The sequence below is a fragment of the Ambystoma mexicanum genome, chromosome 1p, assembly GCF_040938575.1.
Source record: "Ambystoma mexicanum isolate Mex_15411 chromosome 1p, UKY_AmexF1_1, whole genome shotgun sequence".
In the NCBI taxonomy this organism is placed as follows: domain Eukaryota; kingdom Metazoa; phylum Chordata; class Amphibia; order Caudata; family Ambystomatidae; genus Ambystoma; species Ambystoma mexicanum.
The window spans coordinates 734,901,254-734,921,257 of NC_090921.1; the positions used below are offsets into that span (position 1 = coordinate 734,901,254).

At 46.0% G+C, this 20,004-nt stretch overlaps 1 protein-coding gene across 2 annotated transcripts in view; it reads left to right on the forward strand.

Annotated features, from left to right (window-relative positions):
- The window catches only part of PIP5K1A (phosphatidylinositol-4-phosphate 5-kinase type 1 alpha), a 750,147-nt gene that overhangs the window by 685,903 nt on the left and 44,240 nt on the right, over positions 1 to 20,004 (forward strand). For both annotated transcript variants that reach the window (XM_069650241.1, XM_069650243.1), the window contains exon 13: positions 8,061 to 8,187. In XM_069650241.1, the coding sequence (XP_069506342.1) occupies positions 8,061 to 8,187 (127 nt within the window). The remainder of the gene's footprint in view (positions 1 to 8,060; positions 8,188 to 20,004) is intronic.

Genomic DNA, 20,004 nt, shown 5'->3' on the forward strand with positions numbered 1-20,004 from the left:
GTGGGGACAAGAGGGAGGACGTCGGGGGACTCCTGCAATGCACTGGGACTGTCAAAACTCGCAACCGACAAACTTCACTTTCGGTGCTTGTTCAGTGTTTCAGCTCCTTGCATCTACCGCTAATAGCAACCCAGTGGTTCCTGGCTGTCGAGATGGACTGTCCTTGCTTCTGGGGTCCCGCATTCTGTTGAGGAGGCTCAGGCTCGGTCAGTCGTGCTTCCTGGGAGTCCGGAGGATCTTTCTGGAGCTCTTGACCAGCTTAAAAGCAACACACACAATCTGGTGTTCCTCTCCCTGGCTATTTGGTTTCAAGCAGCAACTCTGTGGAAATTCAACCAGCTCCGAGGTGGATGTCCAGGTGGCTTACTTTGGAGTTCATTGGTCCCACCAACTCAAGGGGAGAAGTCGTCCTTGCAGGGGCTTCTCTGTCAATACAGATTTGGAGTTTCAACACAGCAGCAGGGCTTCACCAGGAAAACCAACGGTCCGGAGTTGCAGCAGGCGTCCTCTTCAAGTTCTTTGGTTCCTTCGTCCAGTGGTCGACTCTGCCTTCCAAGTCAAAAGCCTCGCCTCAGTTCTCCCCCATTCATTCCAGCCTAGCTGTCAGTCGCCCAGCAGGGTGGCTGTCCTTGCCGGACAGTCAGCTGGTCAATCGCCACAGAGTGCATTCGGGTCTCCTAGGAGACTAAGCACAGGGATTTTCGGGCACCTCCCTCACTTCCTGCCTTACCCAGACACACTGGAGCCAGAGGCGGGCTACACTTGTGAATCCCGCCAAAGGCAAAGCGAACAATGGGGCCAAAACTGGTTTGGTGTGCAGAGTAAATCTCAAGAAGGACCTTTCTGACAAGAAATGGCAAACAAAGAAGACCAGGGTCATTTTAACAAAATGGGCACCCATGGGTGCCTTACTGCAGCTGCGAACGCAGCCCGTGGTAAACCAACCTAATGGTAGTAAAAAGTAAAGCACAAATCGTAGAAAGGGTAACATAAAAATGTTAGATGAGGAACTAGACAAAGGGGATACTAAGTAACCCTTCCAGCACCCTATACTAAGATAGTGTGTACTGGGTCTAGAAAGTTACACAATGTAAGTAAAGTCAATTTCACTTCACTGCTCTTGGAAACAGTAGTTTTACCAAGAGAAGGTATTTAAACCTTTGGGGAATCTAAGAGACTTCCCTGTGCTACTGCACTGAAGGTGCTGTGCGCCACAATGCAGATGCCTATGGAGTTTGTCAGACTCCAAAGTAAAATGAAACGGAGTATAAATCACAGAAAAATACATGAGGGATAAAAAGTCCTAGAGTCCAGCAAAAAGAGCTGGGGTCTCTAAGGTAGAGAAGAATTGGCACATTTCTTAGAATTCTCCCTAACAGTTGCCATCCTTGAAAGACTTCTGGGGAGGGGTACAAATCGGAGGTATGCCCTGCAGGGGCGTATAAGGCAACGAAGCGGTAGAGGGAAGAGGGGGGACAGCAGGAGAAGACAGGAAATTGATGAGGCACGGGAAGCGTCTATCAAAGAGGAGAAGGTTGGGCTGACGGCCTTGGACCAAGACGGTGCCATTCAGGTAAACATTAATGATGACCTTAGAGGAGTGGAAGGGGGCCAGGGGTGCCTCCCACCGGGTGCCACCATTAATGGGAGAAGAAGAGAAAGGAGAGAGCACTGAGACCATATGAAGAGTCCATAGGTCTGGCGAGGGAACAACAAAAAGGATGTCGATGAGGGTTTGCCTAGAGGAAGCACTGTTATTGGTGTCGGCGATAGGGAGGCCTGGGTTGGAGATCAAGATGTCCTTTATAAACCTCTTCCTACCAGATTTAGTAAGGAGAGCAGGATAGTTGATATAGAAGCAGTTAGAAAAGATAGGAGAAACAGAGAGCACCATGGAGTAGGTAGGGAGCGAAGAGATGAAGAGGGGGCGGGGGTGGGAGGGAGCGAGACACTACTGAAGGACACAGGCAGGGGTGCAAGCAGAGACAAAGAGGGACGAGACAATAGTAGACAATGGACCAGTACGATAAGAATTCAGACAATAGTAGAATAGTTTGATAAGTGAACGATTTGCTAAGAGGACAACACCAAAAAGAACAAGGACAAAGTAGTCAGCAAATGAGAACCTGGAGGATGGAAGAGTGCAACGGAACATCAGTGCAATAAAGGACACGGCAGTCAGTGTCCTTTATTGCACTTTATTGTCAGTGTCCTTTAAACCACAAAATAAACACAACGGGAGAATCATTGAAAGTTTACCTAGATGAGGGAGGAATATAAAGGAGAAAATACACAGTGTAAGCATAGCCCAGTCAGTACAGAGTGCTGTACCTTTGTAATGACGAGAATCCGACCAGCAATATTCTGTCTTCTGTGCTCCTGAAAAAGGTGCCAAATCCACAGAGCTGCATCCAGCTGCGAGGAAAACCTTGCCCAGAGCCTTCCCTGTTGATTCCCTGCTGCAAAATCCCTTCCAAGGTCCTGTGTTCAGTCATCACGACAAGGAATCCACTGACCAGGTCTTTGGCTGCAGACCCTGAAGTCCTCGTATTTACTTACCTTAAGTCTCTTGTGATTCCTGTGTAGTTTTGGGGCGTTTTCTGTGATTGGGAGGCCTTGTCCAGTTCACCAAGGCACACTGCTGGAATCCTCCTAGGGTGTCTTCTGTGAAGCCCCTGGACCCTAAACTAACTGTAAAAGTAAAGTACTTACTTGTTCTAACAGCCATCCTAAGGAACTCTGACTTTTGCTACTTAAGAAACTTTTCTTACCACTGTCTGTTGGACACTAGACCCTAGTGATCCCCCTTCTGCCACTGAGAACACTCATGCTCCAAGAATAAGGGAAAGACTTTTAAAGGATTGGGCCTTTTTTTTCCTAGAAAAAAGAATAAGTGTTTAAAAGTTACTTAAATGTTGGTAACTGTAACTCTGAGAGTGAACAGTTGCAAACGTTCCTTCTTACCTTGAATGTGTGCACTATTCTTAAAGGCATATGTAACACCTTTCTTTCCTTAGATACTGTTTCACCATTCTAACAAAGTAGATGTAAGGGTATATTACTCACCTGTGATTTGGTTGTGCCTCTTCCCAAATGTAATGCTGTTGGGTTAACTTTATTATTCCTGTTAGTATAATTGTATGAGTGTCCCCCAGCAGTCTCTTCCTTCCCCTGACCTGCTGTTAGCCTGTCTAGAATAAGTTTGCATTAGGTTTTACCTAGCTAGAATAACCTGGAGTCATTTATAAAGATTAACATTGGGGTGTGCTTTGCCTGGTCTGTTTTAGGCAGACACAAAAAGAGTCTTAGGTTTATACCTGCCCCAAGTTGCTGATGGCTCCTTGAAAAAGTCGCTGGGCTTTACTTACCTTGAGGTAGCTGTGTGACAGCCTAAAATAAGTTACAAGAGTTGCTGCTTATCTCAATCTGTGTTTTACTGATCTCAAAAGCACCTGTAATTGAATATTAAATGCTTAGGTTTTACTCGCCCCGTATAACTGTGTGTTATCACAAAAGTAGTTATAGGTTTTTACTGAACCTAGAATAAGTGTTCCACTATTCGCAAAACGTATACTGTCCAGTTGTCTGATTATGTGATTTGTTGCTGAGTGTCATGGTACAACTGGTAAGCTCTACTACCCTTCAATTAGTGAATGTAATCTGAAAGTAACCATTGGTTTTTACTCCCCAAGACTAGGTGGGACCTATACTGAATGTGTATGAAAAGGTTTGACTTCCCTAGAACTACTGTTAGGTGTTCCAAATAAGGTTTATGCTTTGGCATGTGTACCTTCAAGCATAGATTTTGTGTTTTTATAATTGTGATTACAAATAATGTGATAGTACTTATTTCCCCAAGATCTATCTGGGCCTACTTGTATTTTAATAAACCATTTATTTTTTACACTACATAGTGTTTCAGTGTTTCTTTGGAACATTTGTATTACAATTTCATTTGTACTGATTCTACAGCCCTCTCTCCCTCCTAAGTTAAGCCTTGCTGCTTTGTCTACGCTACCATGAACTCAGGTGGTACAGCCTTAGACTAGAAGTGGAGTCTTGTACTGCCTCAGTTGAATGGTTTTACTAAACCCTTAGTTGGACTTCAGAAAAACTGTCCTAACATTTCTGCTGCAGCGATCTCTGTCCAGTGCGGACAGCAGGGTCTCATTATTCGTGATCTCTTTGGTGCGAGAGTCTGAGCGGCGAGGGTGAGTGAGTTTATTGCAGTGAGCCACAGCGGAAGTTGCTGGCTTCCCTGGTGCATTTGTCAGGTAGGAATGTTGTTGTTCGTGGGGTGATAGTTTGTCCGGAGGAGCCGATGTGAATGCTGTCCTCGGACGGGACATAGTTGGGAGAGGAGTACTTTTATTGTGGTGTGCCTGAGTGAATGCTGCTTGTTTCCATGCAGTATTTATTGTGTTAGGCTTGTTGTGCGTGGGGGTGTCAGTTTGTCAAGGTGAGCTGCTACAAATGCTGCCAGCATAATTTGTTGTAATTGGTTTATAGGAATGTTGGGTTCCGCAGTGTAGTTTCGAGAGGGGGGGATTCAGGAGGATATTGGGGAGAGCCAGGATCTTAGGGCCTTTCTGAATTTCAGGTGATTTTTCATTATTGCAAATGTGTAGGGTTCGGGAGTGGCAGATGATTGGTGCTTGCACGGAGAATGAGGATCCATCCAGCCTGGAGGAGTTGTGAGGGTGGTCCACTAGGCGATATGCTATGTGAGATCTGAGATTCCTTGGGGGCTGGTAGGGAAGGATTTTGTCTCAAAGGAATTCCTGTATGGTGTTGTGGATGGCTGGCACCGTGGGTGATGCACATGGCTTTAAAGGTAGTGCGTCAACCAATCGGGAGCCAATGGAGGAGGTTTAGTGTAGGGCTGATGTGTTCTCTGGCGGGTAGATTAATGAGCAGGCGTGCTGCCGCGTTTTGGATTCTTTTGTGTTTCCTTAGTTGAGATGCCAGAGCTCCTAGGTAGAGGCAGTTTGCGTAATCGGGACAGGATGATGGAGTTGATGGCCAAAAAACAGTGGGGATAGGTGAGGGTAAGGGAAGATGCACCTGAGAATCCGTAGATGGAAGAAGCAGGTTTTAGATGGTGATGGTGATGGTGATGGTGTTGGTCAAGGCATAGGTCTGAGTCCAGTGTGCATCCAAGGGTTTCTACCATGTTTGAAATTGTTGGTGCTTGTCCTAGGGAGTGAGGCCACGGAATCGGTTGGGCAAGGAGGGCGGGTTTCCCGCAAACTAGGATTTCAGTTTTCCCAGGGTTGAAGATGAGGTGGTTGGTCATAATCAGCAACCTAAAGATGGATTTAAACCTAAGACTGTTTTCGCATTTTTATAAAACAGACCAGGGAAAGCAAAACCCAATTTTACATTTTAAGAATGTCTTTTCAGAATGGCATAACACACATTCTAGGTAAGTAAGAACATTTGTAACTGTTCATTCTGAACTCTTTCACAAGTAAGTACACTTTTAAACACTTATTTTTTTTCTATGCACAATCCTTTTCTTATCCAGTCCTTTCCTATTCTATTGTATGAGTTCTCTGAGGCAGAAGAGGGACCTTGATAGGCTAGGTGCCAGCTGTAGGCAGGGTGAGAGAGGAGTACCTTTGGAAGACTGTTCAAATAATAATGTAACTTTAGAGTTAAACACCACAAAAGCTTTACAGAAATAACACAGGCTTAAGGTAAGGAAATACCCCAGCCAACACAGTACCTCAGCACGGAAGAAGGGGTTGCAGCAGAAAGACTTCAGGATCTGAAGCCAAAAACCCAGTCGATGGATTTCTTTGTCAGAAAGACGGAAGACAGGGCTTTGGAAGGGATTTTGCAGCAGGGATCAACGGAGAAGGCTCCAGGCAAGTGTTTCTTCATGGCTGGATGCTGCTGTGTGGTTTTGGTTCCCTTTTCAGGAGCCAGAAGACTGAATATCGTTGGTTTGATCCTCGCCACTTGCAGGGTTCAGCACTCTGAGGGGACTTTTTGGACTCAATTCACGTCTCTGGAGGACCTGCAGGATGCAACCAAAGTTTCAGCCCGATTCGGAAGGCTGTGCACTGCACGCTGGCTCGAGGTCCCAGGGTATTGGGGTATTGCAGCCCTGCAAGGTCGCAGCACGACGTGGGATGGGTCAAAATGCAGTTCTTGACTCTAGTGTATCTCACAAGGCTCTGGGTCGGGATCTTCATTTTGAGTCCCCAGGTCGCTTTGAAGGAAGGGTAACGGCAGCTCTGGTTACACAGTAGGCTTTCCGGACGCTGGAAATTCTCAGCTGCATTTTCTTCATCTTCCTTTTCGGATTCAGGTTCAGTGGTCGACAACCTCTTCAGCTTCCAAGACCAGATATTTATGCAGGAACCCAGCCAATAAAACAGGAGTGCACCATTCAAACCTGGAGGGTTGGTAGTCCTTTCAGTTCAGCCTCCCAGTTGGAACTGGATTCTCGGTCAGGCTGGAGGACAAATGGTTGCAGAGTTTTGAGCTCCTCCCGCGCTTCCTACCTTCACAGTCACTCTGGAACCCGGTCTAGTTTGACCGAGATCTCCCACCGAAGATCAAAATCACACAATGGAATTTCCCACCCTGGAGGGTAGGGGAAAGACTAAGACTGGACCATTTTGGTTAAATGGGTATCCATAGTTGCCGTTACGGCAGCTGTGAAAACAGTCTGCGGTAAAGATGCACCGACTGTGTAAACATAAGGTGTGGTGTGCTGGTTTCACCGAAAAAAATGTAGAAAGGATAACATTATCGTTTCTACCCTTGGGAACTGCAGTTCTTGCAATGTTAGCCAGAGAAAGTAACAATAAAAAGGTATATCCAAAAGTTGTCAGAGGATAACATTAAAAGGGCACTCTGGAGAATCTTACAAATGACACCCATAAAAAGAGTAAAAGGATCTGTGAGTGTGGAAAAAGTTCCTCCTCACTGAGGTATAGGGAAAAATAATCTACCGGTCCAGCAAAAGGTTCTGGGGTTCTCGCAAGTGAGGTAGATTTAGCACTAAAGTTCAAATCTTACCGAACAGTTGCTACCGTGTGAGGGCATCCAGCTTCATCTTCATCGCTCCTAAGGTACTTTGGGACTTGAGGTAATACGTACATAAGGTCATTCTGTCGCTCCACTGTGGCTAGGAGAGTCATTTGTGTGTTTGGTATTTCGCCCATACACATTCACCCAGGCCTAATGCTGGAACACATGCAAGGAGTCTTCTACCAAGTCTCTGGCCCCATTAACCCACAATAACTATTACGTAACTGCTCCAGAAGATTGCCACACAAACCTTTGACTTTTCTACAGCTTGTGCCTGTCTTTATTACCCCATACTGACCCTGAAAGAGTTAGGAACTAGATAGGGAAAGGACTCTTAAGGTCTAGGCTCTGTGAAATGTTTGCTAAGTAGCCTACCTTGTGGTGTTGATGTTTCTATCATAAGGATCCCACAAAGGATACAAAGTTCTTAGCTTTCAATTGTCACTATTCTAAAAAGTAACTGAGTAGTATACTCACTTGCTACTGAAGGCAATGTAGCTGCATTATTCCTGAAACACAATAGGATACATGGGTTTACTACACAGTTATTGCTTACCTTGGAATTACATAATGTAATTCTAAAATGTATTACAAAGTTATTACTTACCTGTGAATTGTTTATACTATTCTAAAAAGTAATTGCACGCTCTGTAAAAGGCGTACCTGCTTGTGCTGGTCTTGTTCCTCCATGTTATTCTTGAAACAAACCCCCAAAGTTTACTGTAACAGTGGTTTTACTTACCTAGAAATGCATACTGCCATTCCATAAGTCATTTAAACTGTGGTTTACTGAAAAGGATTGTATCCGTTTTATATTGTTTACTTGTTATGATAGTACTTGACTTTCTCCCTCCTATAAGCCTGGCTGCTATGTTACACTACCCTTACATTGAGTGGTACATACTTATAATAAGAGTTGGATACTTGCTCTGATTAGACTGTTAACCCATATGTTTGACTAAAAGCACGGAAGAATGCTTGCTTGGAAATTATATTTTGTTTTGATCTACCAATAGGTGCTCACTTTGGGCGTCCAGACCTGCTCCCTAGAACGCTGCCAGTGGATGAAGCCACCAACGACTCTATAGCAACTACCTTATCTACGTCCTCTTTGGGCAGTGAAGGATTGCCATACCCACACAGGTGCGTCTTTGACCCCTTTTGCTCCTGTGGATGCTCATAAATGCTGTGTACTATTGTCATGATCAGCTAACATTTGTTTTGTGACCATGTGGTGTATCTAAATATGCTTCTAGAGTTAATCCTACAGAGCATCTCCATTGCTCAGGTCTTCTGTGTACCTGAGCCCTGGCACATTGTTGGCAGTCCTTTTTCCTCTGTTTAGTATCAGCTTTTCTGTTGAGTAAGTCAGGGTGTACATGCAGCTAGCTCTCTCAATGGGTTCCGTAGCAGAGAAGTCTGCTTTCCATCTTGGCAGGGATTGGGCTGGCAGGGAGGTGTAGTTGGGACCAATAGGTTACACAAGAGAAGACACTACGCAGATGTGCTCTAAAAAAAAAAATATATATATATATACACACACTTCATTGAAGTATTAAACATGAGCATTATCAAGTTCAAATAAGAACTAGATGTTAGAGTACATTTGTCTTGTGTGAAATCTCCACTCGGATTAACCCAGCACTGATTTGCTGCACACCTGGATTTTTGACAATTCTTTTGACAGAGTGGGAACCATTTACCTTTCCTTTTACTCTGGGGCTTGGAACCTTTTTCAACACTTTTTGATATTAGTACTTGGAGTCTTGCTTTCCTTCAAAATTCTGGCATCTACATTTTACTAAAGCGGAACACCACACCTTCTGTATAGTGTTGCTGGGATTCCCCCTCCATAATTTTCCTGACTAGCTCCTAAAGTTAGTAGGGCAAGGGGATACTTCTTATCCCTTATGTGTTTTATTTTGCAAGAGCAGCACACCTCACCTTAAGTGGAGTGCGGAGCGGAGACAATCTATACCGTTTCTCGCCTCTCCAGTTACTTTGTGTTACTGTGATGGGTCCATCTGCTCAGGCTGGTGGCAGTGTACCTGTTGAATGACTTTTTGTGAACTTTTATGGCAGGCTCTCTTTGCAGCTGTGGTAGGGGACACAAGGGACACCATTTACCCAAAATTGTGGTCTTACTTTTTAAAGCCCTGAAAGCGACTTGTCCTTTCTGGATCCTTCTTCAACCTATCTGGGTGGGGGAGGATTCTCGTGTCCCTTTGTCTTCACCAGGCTTCCCAAGGAAAGCCTGCGAAGGGTCTCCATGCCTGGCACGACAAGAAGTGGGCAGAGGTGACAAACTCCCCTGTCATTTGTCCTGCAGTGTGCCTGACCGCAACCAGTTCAGACGGGGAGGCTGGCTGTCACCATTGGACAGCTATCCCCAAGTTTGAATGGTGCCGTTAGGGAAAATTCTCAGAAATTGGCTAATTCCCTCTACCTTAGAGACCCCCCATCAACTTTGCTGGATTTTGAGGACTTGATTTTTTTTTAACCTGGAGAGAGTGATACCCTTTTTCCCACTCTGTCATATTTTAATGTGATTTTGTACACCGTTTCTTTTTGGTTGTGGAGTCTGACAAAGTCTATAGGCATCATCTTTTACATTGTGTCAGATTTCCCAAAGGTTTAAATACCTTCTCTGGGATAAACTGTTTCCCAGAGCATTAAAATGAAATTGACTTTACTTACATTTGTAACTTTCTAGACCCTAGCTCACACTATCTTACAATAGGGTGCTGGAGGGGTTATTTAGTATCCCCTTTGTCTAGCTTCTCATGTAACATTTTTATGTTACCCTTTCCTCACTGAATGGCTGCTGGCAGTGGTTTACCTTTTACTACCATTATGGGATTTTACCGCGGGCTGCGTTCGCAGCCACGGTAGAGCACCCATGGGTGCCATTTTTGTCAAAATGGCCCCGGTTTTTGTGGAATGGTCCTTCTTGAGATTTACTCTGCACGCCAAAACAGATTTGGTCCCTTTGTTCATTTTGCCTTTGGCGGGATTCACACAAGTGAAGGCCGCCTCTGGCTCCAGGGTGTCTGGCAGGGGCAGGAAGCGAGGGAGGTGCCAGAAACTCCCTGTGCTTAGTCTCCTAGAAGACAGGAATGCACTCCTAGGTGTTTGGCTCGCTGGCTGTCCAGCCAGGACAGCCACCCTGCTGGGTGACTGACGGCTAGGCTGGAATCAATAGGAGCAAGCTGCTTAAAAGGCGAGGCTTTTTGGCTTGGAAGGCAGAGTCGTCCACTGGACGAAAGAATCAGAAGAACTTGAAGACGCCTGCTGCAACTCCTGGACCGTTGGTTTGCCTGGTGAAGCCCTGCTGTTGTGCTGAAATTCCAATTTCGTATCGACAGAGAAGCCCCTGCAAGGACGACTTATCCCTTTGAGTTGGTGGGACTAATGAACTCCAAAGTAAGCCACCTGGACATCCTCTCAAAGCTGGTCGAGTATCCACCGCAGTCGCTTCTGGAACCGGATCGTCCGGGAGAGGAACACCAGTTTGTGTGCATTGCTTTTAAGCTGGCCAAGACCTCCAGGAAGATCCTTCGGACTCCCAGGAAACAGGATTGACCAAGCCTGAGCCCCCTCAACAGAGTGCGGGACCCCAGACGCAAGGAAAGCCCATCTCGACAGCCAGGAACCGCAGTTTTGCTATTTGCGGTAGACGTGAGGAGCTGCAACATCGAATAGTCACTTGTTTGAAGTTTGCTGGTTGCGAGCGGTGGCCGTCCCATTGCAGTGCCGGAGTTCCCAGAAGTCCTCCCTCTTGTGCCCACGACTGAGGCCCAGGAACAGAAGCCATCTCCTGAACTTTTTCTTCAATTCAAAGGTACTGTACAATGTCTGAGAGAACTTACCTCTTGCTGTAGAGTTGCTTGCATCTTCTACCCCTCACACGTCTAACAGCTTGTGGCCCTACATTTGATTCTTCTTTTCTTCAAAGACTTCTGGAACATTGTGCAAAGACTTTTCTACTTACTTACCAGAAGTGCTTCATCCTATATAAGACTTTTGACCATTGACTTCGGCCTAGCCTGTTATGCTGAATGACTCTGCTGTGGGGATCCAAAAGTATTTGTCTGCTTAAGAATATTTGTGGTCTATTGTTCTAATAACCTTTTCCTTTTACCAACTTATAACGGTATTCTAAATGCAAAAAACAAGATATTAATGTCCCCAGCACCCTAGCAATTGAAGTCACCCGAGGGGTGTAGGTTGTGTCTGTGGGCCATCCCAAAAGAGTCTTTACTAATTTAGAAACTAAGAGTGTACAGTATTGAAGTGTATTCGTGTGTTTATATTATATTGCCCCTTTCTGAAGGATTATTCTAACTGATAAATTAATAATTATTTATTCAAGAAACCTTGAATGTAAGTGTTCATTTGAATACTTGTCAATGTGAATCTCTGTAACTCCACTACAGCGCACATTTGCCCCTCTTGAGATAAGCCTGGCTGCTCAACACGCTACCAAAACTTTGTAGTACAAGCTTATACCAAAGGTAGGGTTTCCTATACCTGTAGTCAGAGTTGTTTGTAGTGTTCCCAGAGGGTACTGCATACAAACTTTGCCTAACAGTCCGACTCCAAAAACCAAAAGAGAAACAGAGTTTAAATCACACAAAATACATGGGAGTGGGAAAAGGAAGGGTCTCACTCTCTCCAGGTTGAAAATTTAAAAAGTCCTAGAGTCCAGCAAAAGTGCTGGGGGGTCTCTAAGGTAGAGAGGAATTAGCACATTTCTGAGAATTCTCCCTAACAGAAAGCATGAGCTACAGTGTGTTTTTGCATAGCTAGCTAAATGTAGAACAGCATGCCCTGACAAAGAAGAAGGAAGGCTTTGGAGCATCACTATTATGGAAGGACGAATTTGGCTGAAGTTATGATCCCGCTCCAGTGATATCACCATGGCAAGCCAGACCTATATAAACCCCTGCTTGAGACCACTTTGGCAGGAAGGAACGAGAAGAGGGACAGGAGAAGACTGTTCAGGCAGCAGAGTCCTTTGCTACCCGCTCATTTGTAAAGATTAAACTTGTTATCCTTACTAGATTGCCTTTTTGCCTTATTTCCCTAGAGGGGAGTATTGATTCTGGTGTGAGTGTAATTAGGGACACCCTTACACTACCTTGTGCCATGTATTTGCAGGCTGAATCCTCAGCTACAGTACAACAAGCAAGGGTGACCATTTTCCCAAAATGGCCCCGGTCTTCTTTTTTGCCATTTCTTGTCAGTTTCTTCTGGGCTTTTACTCTGTTGTTTGAATCAGGTTTGAGTCCTTTGTGTGTTTTGCCTTTGGTGGGCTTCAGCCCTGAAGCCCACCCGGGCTCCAGTGTCTGGAAAGGCATGAAGTGAGGGAGGGTCCCGAAACTTCCCTGTCATTAGTCTCTAGGTGTGCCTGGGTGAAACCAGTTCTGATTGGCCGGCTGGCTATCCTGGGGTGTTGGGGAGAATTCTCTTTCTGTGCTAATTCCCTTCAACGTTAGAGACCCCCAGCTTTTTTGTTTTTTATTTTAGGACTTTTATTTTTTAACCTGGAGTGAGTGAGACCTTTTTCTCACTCATGTATTTTTGATCTGATTTGAAATCTGTGTTTTTGTAGTCTGACAAACTCCATAGTCATCTACTTTATTATGGTAACACACAGCACCCTCTGTGCAGTGCCACAGAGAAGTCCTTTGGATTTCTCATAAGGTTTAAATACCTTCTCTTGCGTGAGCTACTGTTCCCGGAGTAGTAAAGTGAAGTTGACTTTACTTGCCTGTTTTTCCTACGTAGGTTCAGTACACCCCATCTTATGTGGAAGTGCTGGGGGGTTACTTTTTTGTTAACCTCGCAACTTTCAATGGCTGGTGGCAGTGGTTTTATTTTCCTACCATTGTGCATTTTTTACCGCAGGCTGAACCATCAGCTGCAGTAGAACACCCATGGGTGCCCATTTTGTCAAAAGGGCCCCTGTCTTCCTTTTTCGCCATTTGTTTGTGAGGTCTTTCTTCAGTTTTACTCTGCGCCAAACCAGGTTTAACCCTTTTGTTCATTTTGCCTTTGGTGGGCTTCAGTAATTAAATCCGCCTCTGGCTCCAGTGTGTCTGGCAAGGCAGGAAGCAAGGGAGGAAGCAAGGGAGGTGCCCGAAACTCCCTGTTCTTTGTCTCCTTGATTACCTGAATTTGCCCAGTGCTGATTGGCTGGCTGGCTGGCTGTCCTTGGAGGACAGTCACTCTGATGTCTGTGCGTAAATCGGAGAAACCTGCATAAAAGGCGAGGTTCTTGGACTGAAGGCAGTCGACCACTGGACGAAACATCAGTCGAGGCAAACTGGAAGAGAAGCTTGCTGCACCCTCCTGGACTTTTGAACTGCCCAGTGAAGGCCTGCAGTGCTGAAGCGCCATCTCCGAATCAACTAGAGAAGCCCTGGAACTGACAACTCAAACTTTGCTGGAGGACATTCCCCAACGGCTGGACTTCTTTGCTGCTGCTGAAACAGAGTGCCAGTGGTCGGGAAATCCTTAGTCGAGTAAATCGTCTTTAAGCCGGACCAGAGCTCCAGGAAGATCCGGAGGACCCTCCCGAAGCAGGGCGACCCAAGCCCGAGTCACCTCACCAGAGTGCTGGACTCCAGAAGCAAGGGAAGCCCACAGGTGTCCAACAATCGTGGTGGTGCTATTTGCTGGTAGCTGAAAATATCAAGAGCCGCTGAACTGAAAAGAGCCCATAGCCACCGCCAAACTTCAAACTGCACTGCAGGTGTCGTCCAGGCGTTCTCCTTCTTGTCAAAACAAAAGAGGTGATGGTTGGAAGGTTTAGAATAAATCTCAACCTCTGGCATTGCTCTGGGCAACCCTCCAGACCATCGTTCTTCGCCTGCTAAGCCATTACAAAAGGGGAAAGACCACATGCAAATCAGGCTTGGTCCCACCCCCAAAGGGGTAGTCCAGCCCGAACTGCTAGGTCACATCCCTTCTGCACGAGACCACAAGCATCCCCAGACATGTTTCAACCTTGTTGGGCGTCATCAGTGAGGAGTAGCTTGGGTCTCTAGGCCCAGCAGGCACGGGACCCACGTCTGGGCATACCCGTCCCACTCGGGGTGACAAAAGCAAAACAATAGAGGTGATGGTTGGAAGGTTTAGAATAAATCTCAACCTCTGGCATTGCTCTGGGCAACCCTCCAGACCATCGTTCTTCGCCTGCTAAGCCATTACAAAAGGGGAAAGACCACATGCAAATCAGAGCAATGCCAGAGGTCAAGATTTATTCTAAACCTTCTAGCCATCAACTCTTTTGTTTTGCTATTGTCACCCCGAGTGGGAAGGTTATGCCCAGACGTGGGTCCCTTGCCTGCTGGGCCTAGAGACCCAAGCTACTCCTCACTGATGACGCCCAAGAAGGCTGAAACCTGTCTGGGGATGCTTGTGGTCTCGTGCAAAAGGGATGTGACCTAGCAGTCCGGGCTGGACTACCCCTTTGGGGGTGGGACCACGCCTGATTTGCATATGGTTTTTCCCCTTTTGTAATGGCTTGGCAGGCGAAGAACGATGGTCTGGAGGGTTGCCCAGAGCAATGCCAGAGGTCAAGATTTATTCTAAACCTTCCAGCCATCAACTCTTTTGTTTTGCTATTGTCACCCCGAGTGGGAAGGGTATGCCCAGACGTGGGTCCCTTGCCTGCTGGGCCTAGAGACCCAAGCTACTCCTCACTGATGACGCCCAACAAGGCTGAAACATGTCTGGGGATGCTTGTGGTCTCGTGCAAAAGGGATGTGACCTAGCAGTCCGGGCTGGACTACCCCTTTGGGGGTGGGACCACGCCTGATTTGCATATGGTTTTTCCCCTTTTGTAATGGCTTGACAGGCGAAGAACGATGGTCTGGAGGGTTGCCCAGAGCAATGCCAGAGGTCAAGATTTATTCTAAACCTTCCAGCCATCAACTCTTTTTTGTTTTGCTGTTCTCCTTCTTGTCTCCACGACTGTGGCCCAGGAACCCAGGATCTGCAAGAACGCAACCAGAACGGAAGCCAGCTAGATCCTCTTCTTCAAACCTAAGGTACCGTGCTGGCTAAGGGGCACTCACCTATTTTGTCTGTAGCTTGCATTATCTCACTTGAATCTTGCACTAGCTGCTTTTTACAGAGTTGATTTCAGCTATGACCCTCACAAGCCTAAAAGCTTGTGGCCCAACAGTGGTACCTTACAATTCTCTAACTCTGTGCAAGACTTTTGTGCTTTCTAAAGAAGTGCCTCGGCTTCATGGACATTGTTCGAATTGACTTTGGCTGTCCTGGCTCCCTGACTCTTCTGACTCATTGACTTTGATTCTAAGTGTCCCTCATAGGTGGTGCATAACGTTGCCTTGTATTGCTGGGAAAGATCTAATCTAGACTTCATTGGGAGATTGAAAAGTGCTCACATGCTCTGAGAACCTGTTAACCTTTTTCCTTCCTTAACCTTTTCCTTGTTCACAACCTCTGAATGTATTAAGTACCAAAAAGTTATATATAATTGCCAATACTGCCTGGTAATTGAAGTCACTCCAGGGTGTAGGAAATGTATTAACAGCATCTCTAACAAGTATCTACTTGCTTTTTCTAAATCTGAGAAAGTGGTATTAAGTGTATTTTGATTGTTGCCTATTGCCCTGTTTAAAGAAGGCTTATTTAAAACTGACTGTTAAATAAATAATTTTACTAGGAAACCTTGAGTGTAAGTCTTGTTTGGATACTTGTATGTGTGGATTTCGATGCTACAGCTCACATTTACCCTTCTTGAGATAAGTCGGACTGCTCAGTCACTCTACCAACTTGTGTAGTATAGGTGGCTTGCCTAATACAAAGAGGACAAGACTGGTGTAGTCTCCCACAGGGTTACTGCATACAATCTCGCCTAACACTGAGGACAGCCACCCTGCTGGGTGATTGATAGCCTATTGCTATGAATGAATCAGAACTTGCTTAAATAGGCCTAGCACATAGTGACACAGACTGGCTTCAGGGATATAGGACTCTCCAAACCATCTTCAATCGGGGCCAATGGGCTTCTGACCGGATAGACCATAAAGCCCTCAAAGGGGCTGAAACCCACTCAAGCTTGAGGCACCTCTCTGTAAGCAAATAAAAGACATGGCAGTAGAAGGTCCAACTTTCTTCTCAGGGGTTCTTCTAAGGCACCTATCTTGCTCTTTATTGTTCTGTTAAACCTCTCTTCCAACCCGTTTGTTTGAGGGTGGTTGGCAGCTGAGAACTTGTAAGTTACTCCATAGTTCTTACACATGGTCTGCATATAGTGGGACATATAATTAGATCCCCCTGTCAAAGATAACTTCCTTAGGAAAATCAACCCTGGGAAAATAATTTAAAAAAAATACCAAGGAGGGCCTTAGCCACTGCTTGGGCAATAACAGTCCTCAAAGGTGTAGCCTCAGGGTACCTGGTAGCATGGTCTACCCCAACCAATATAAATCGATTGCCTGAGGAAGTAGGATGGGGTAGGGGAACAACAATGTCCATCCCCACGATCTCAAAAGGAACTACCACCACTGGGAGGGGCGCTAAAGGTGCCACATTCTTCGATCCACTTTTGCCAGAGGTCTGACAGGCGTGGGGGCTTCTACAATGTTTGTCAACACCTGCACCCATCTTGGGCAAGTAAAGGTACAGAGAAAGCCTCTTTGGAGCTCAGGTAACCAGCCAGAGGTATCTCATGTGCTAGTTGTAGTAGCTTAGATCTCACCTCCTTGGGTACTACCAGTCGCCTGAAGTCCCCTGGGGTAGATTCTGTAGGCTCACTTTAGAGGAGTCTATCCTCCCAGTAGTGTCTGCTTCGGTGGCCCTTGCTCTTCCAGCTGGTAAGCTGTCTGGTGTCTCAGACCTTTCTTTTTTTCTTTAACCCCCCCCCCCAAAGGGTCCACCTTCTGCAAGCAAAGTCTGCAGCTCAGGATGGTCTCTAGGATCCAGATCTTCCAAGCAGGGAATGAGCTCCTCCAGTTCTGTTTCACTAGTAGCTGGTTTTTCAGGAGTTGGTTCGTCCACCCACTCTGTTTCAACTGGGGATGGGGTCACTGGGTGACCTGTGACTGTCCTCTCAGGGACATCTTCAGTTTGAGCCCCTTTTTCTTTCCAGAGACTTTGGATTTCTCCTTGGTCTCTTTCCTCTTTCTAGAAGTGGAAGGTTGATCTGTTTGCTGGTTTGAGGTACTGGATTCCTTCCTGACATCAAACTGAGAGTCTCAAGGTTTCCTCTCTGGCCAATCTTGTCGGCTCCTGTTTCATTTTGCTGGGAGGTCTGGGGGTACTAGAGACTACTCCCAAGAGTGTTCAAGTCATTCCCCAACAGAACTCTCCCAGGTACTTCAGATCGCACACTAACCGGAATTTGTACAGTCATGTTATTGCACTGGATGTGGGCTGGCAAAATAGGAACCATTTGGATAGGGCCTCCAGCAGGTTTAGTGGGACCTTTGGGTGACTTGGCTAAATCCACAGGTTTGAAGAAGCTTACAGCAACCACTGTAATGCTGGCCCCAGTGTCTCTGATGGCAGGAGTCTCCTGGCCATTTACAAGTACACTGTCTGTTAGGCACGGTTGTATGCATTACCCTGTGTGAGACTGCACCAGCCTTGACCTCTTGGCAATAGTTAACCCAACCTTTGGTATAAGGATGTACTAAACACGTTGGTAGAGTGACTGAGCAGACCAGCTTATCGCAAGAGGGGTCAATGTGAGCTGTAGGGTTGTTAGAGATTCACAGTGACAAGTATCCAAATAAACACTGAGGTGACTTTAATAACTAGGTCACTGTGGACATTAATATATCACTGGTACATTTAGAGCAATACTAAGGTTAGCGTCAAAAGGAGAAGATGCAGGAATAAAACAATGGTTAACAAATATTCTTAAGCAAGTAAGTACCTTTTGAACCCTCCAATGCAAAGTAAATTAACCCTTTCCTGGGGGAAAGGCAAAGCACAAAGTCAGAGGTAAGAAGGGTCTTTCAAGGAGCCAGGACAGCCACTGTTAGTTGAGCAAAAGTCTAGGTGAGCTGAAGCACTTGTTGTGGGTAGGTAGAACGTCTTACAAAATGTTTTAGAAGTTTTTGTATGAAATGAAATCACTGTAGGGCCACAAGCTGAGAGGCTTGTGAGGGGCAAAACTGCAAGCAACTCTGCAAAAGCAACCAAGACAAGTATCAACTGAGAACTAGCAAGACTACATGACAAGAGGTAAGTCTCCTTAATTTTACAGTACCTTGGGTTAGAATGAATTGGTTCCAGCTGGCTTCTGTTCCTGTGTAGGTCTGCAGATCCTGTTGTTCCTGGGCCTCAGCCCTGGGTACTCCAGCACTACAAATTGAAGGTCACTGGCAGCAATGGGGAAAATATCTGATCAGTGGTACCTCGCGTTTTCAGCTTCTCGCGACTCTCGCAAATAGCACCACTGCGGTTCTCAAATACCTTAATGGACTTTCCTCGCATCTGTGGTCCAGCACTCTGTTGAGGTGACTTAGGCTTGGTCAGTCCTGCTTCATGGGAGTCCGGAGGATCTTCCTGGAGCTCGGGTCTGACTTAAATACACTCACTCAATTCTGGTGTTCCACTCCCTGGCAATCGGTTCCTGCAGCAGCAATGGAGGTACAGCCGGCTCTGAGAGGATTTCCAGATGAGCTCATCTTTGGGTCGATTGGTCCCACCAACCGAAAGGGAGAGGTCATCCTTTGCAGGTCTTCTCTAGTCGAGGCGAATTTGCAGCTTCAGCACTGCAGCAGGGCTTCAATGGGCAAACCAACGGTCCAGGAGTTGAAGCAGGCGTCTCTTCCAAGTTCTTATTCAGATTCCTTCATCCAGTGGTCAACTCTGCCTTCCAAGCAAAAAGTCGTGCCTTTTATGCAGGTTTCTCCCATTCATTTGCAGCCAAGCTGTCAATCGCATAGAAGGCTAGCTGACGTCTGAGGCTCTCCAGCCAATCACCTTTGGGTGCATTCCTGTAACCAAGGAGACTAAGAACGGAGTTTCGGGCACCTCCCTCGCTTCCTGCCCTGCCAGACAACCTGGAGCCAGAGGCGGGCTTCAGCAGTGAATCCCACCAAAGACAAAACAAAGGGACCAAACCCGGTTTAGCATGCAGAGTAAATCTCGAAGGACCGTTCCAACAAGAAATGGCAAAAAAAGAAGACGGAGCCATTTTGATAAAATGGGAACCCATGGGCGCTTTCCTGCAGCTGCAATTGCAGCCCGCGGGAGAAACACACAATGGTAGGAAAAAGTAAACCACTGCCATAAGCCATTAATTGTAGAAAGGGTAACATAAAAATGTTACATGAGAAACTAGACAAAGGGGATACGAAGTAATCCCTCCAGCCCAATATTGTAAGATAGTGTATGCTGGGTCTAAAAAGTTACAAAATGTAAGTCAAGTCACTTCACTGCTCTTGGAAACAGTAGTTTCACCAAGAGATGGTATTTAAGCCTTTGGGAAATCTGAGACTTCCCCGTGCCACTGCACTGAAGGTGATGTGTGTCACAATGTAAACATGATGCCTATGGAGTCTGTCAGACTCCAAAGTTTGTTTATTTGTTTGGTAATGTGCACCAAGCCCTTAGGTAGGCGGGTGCAACAGAAACAAGAAGTCTTAAAACTTAGTTACACTACAAGATAGCAATACACAGAGCAGTGATTGCAGTAGGAGCAAAAATACAGGTACAAGATGCATTAAATACAAAGCAATGGTCTTGGTAAGTCAAGGAGGCATTATCGTGAGTATCAATATATGCACACATACATATACAGATATGTATATACAACCTTACAAGTCTACGTTGACGTATATCCATGGTGCATACAAATATGACAGACAGTGTAGTTTGAGGGAACAAAGCGTCGTGTAGGGGCTGGAGAGGTAGAAGTGTAGTTCGGCAGTTAGGTGTCGTTAGTGTGTAGCCAATTGAGTACCTTAT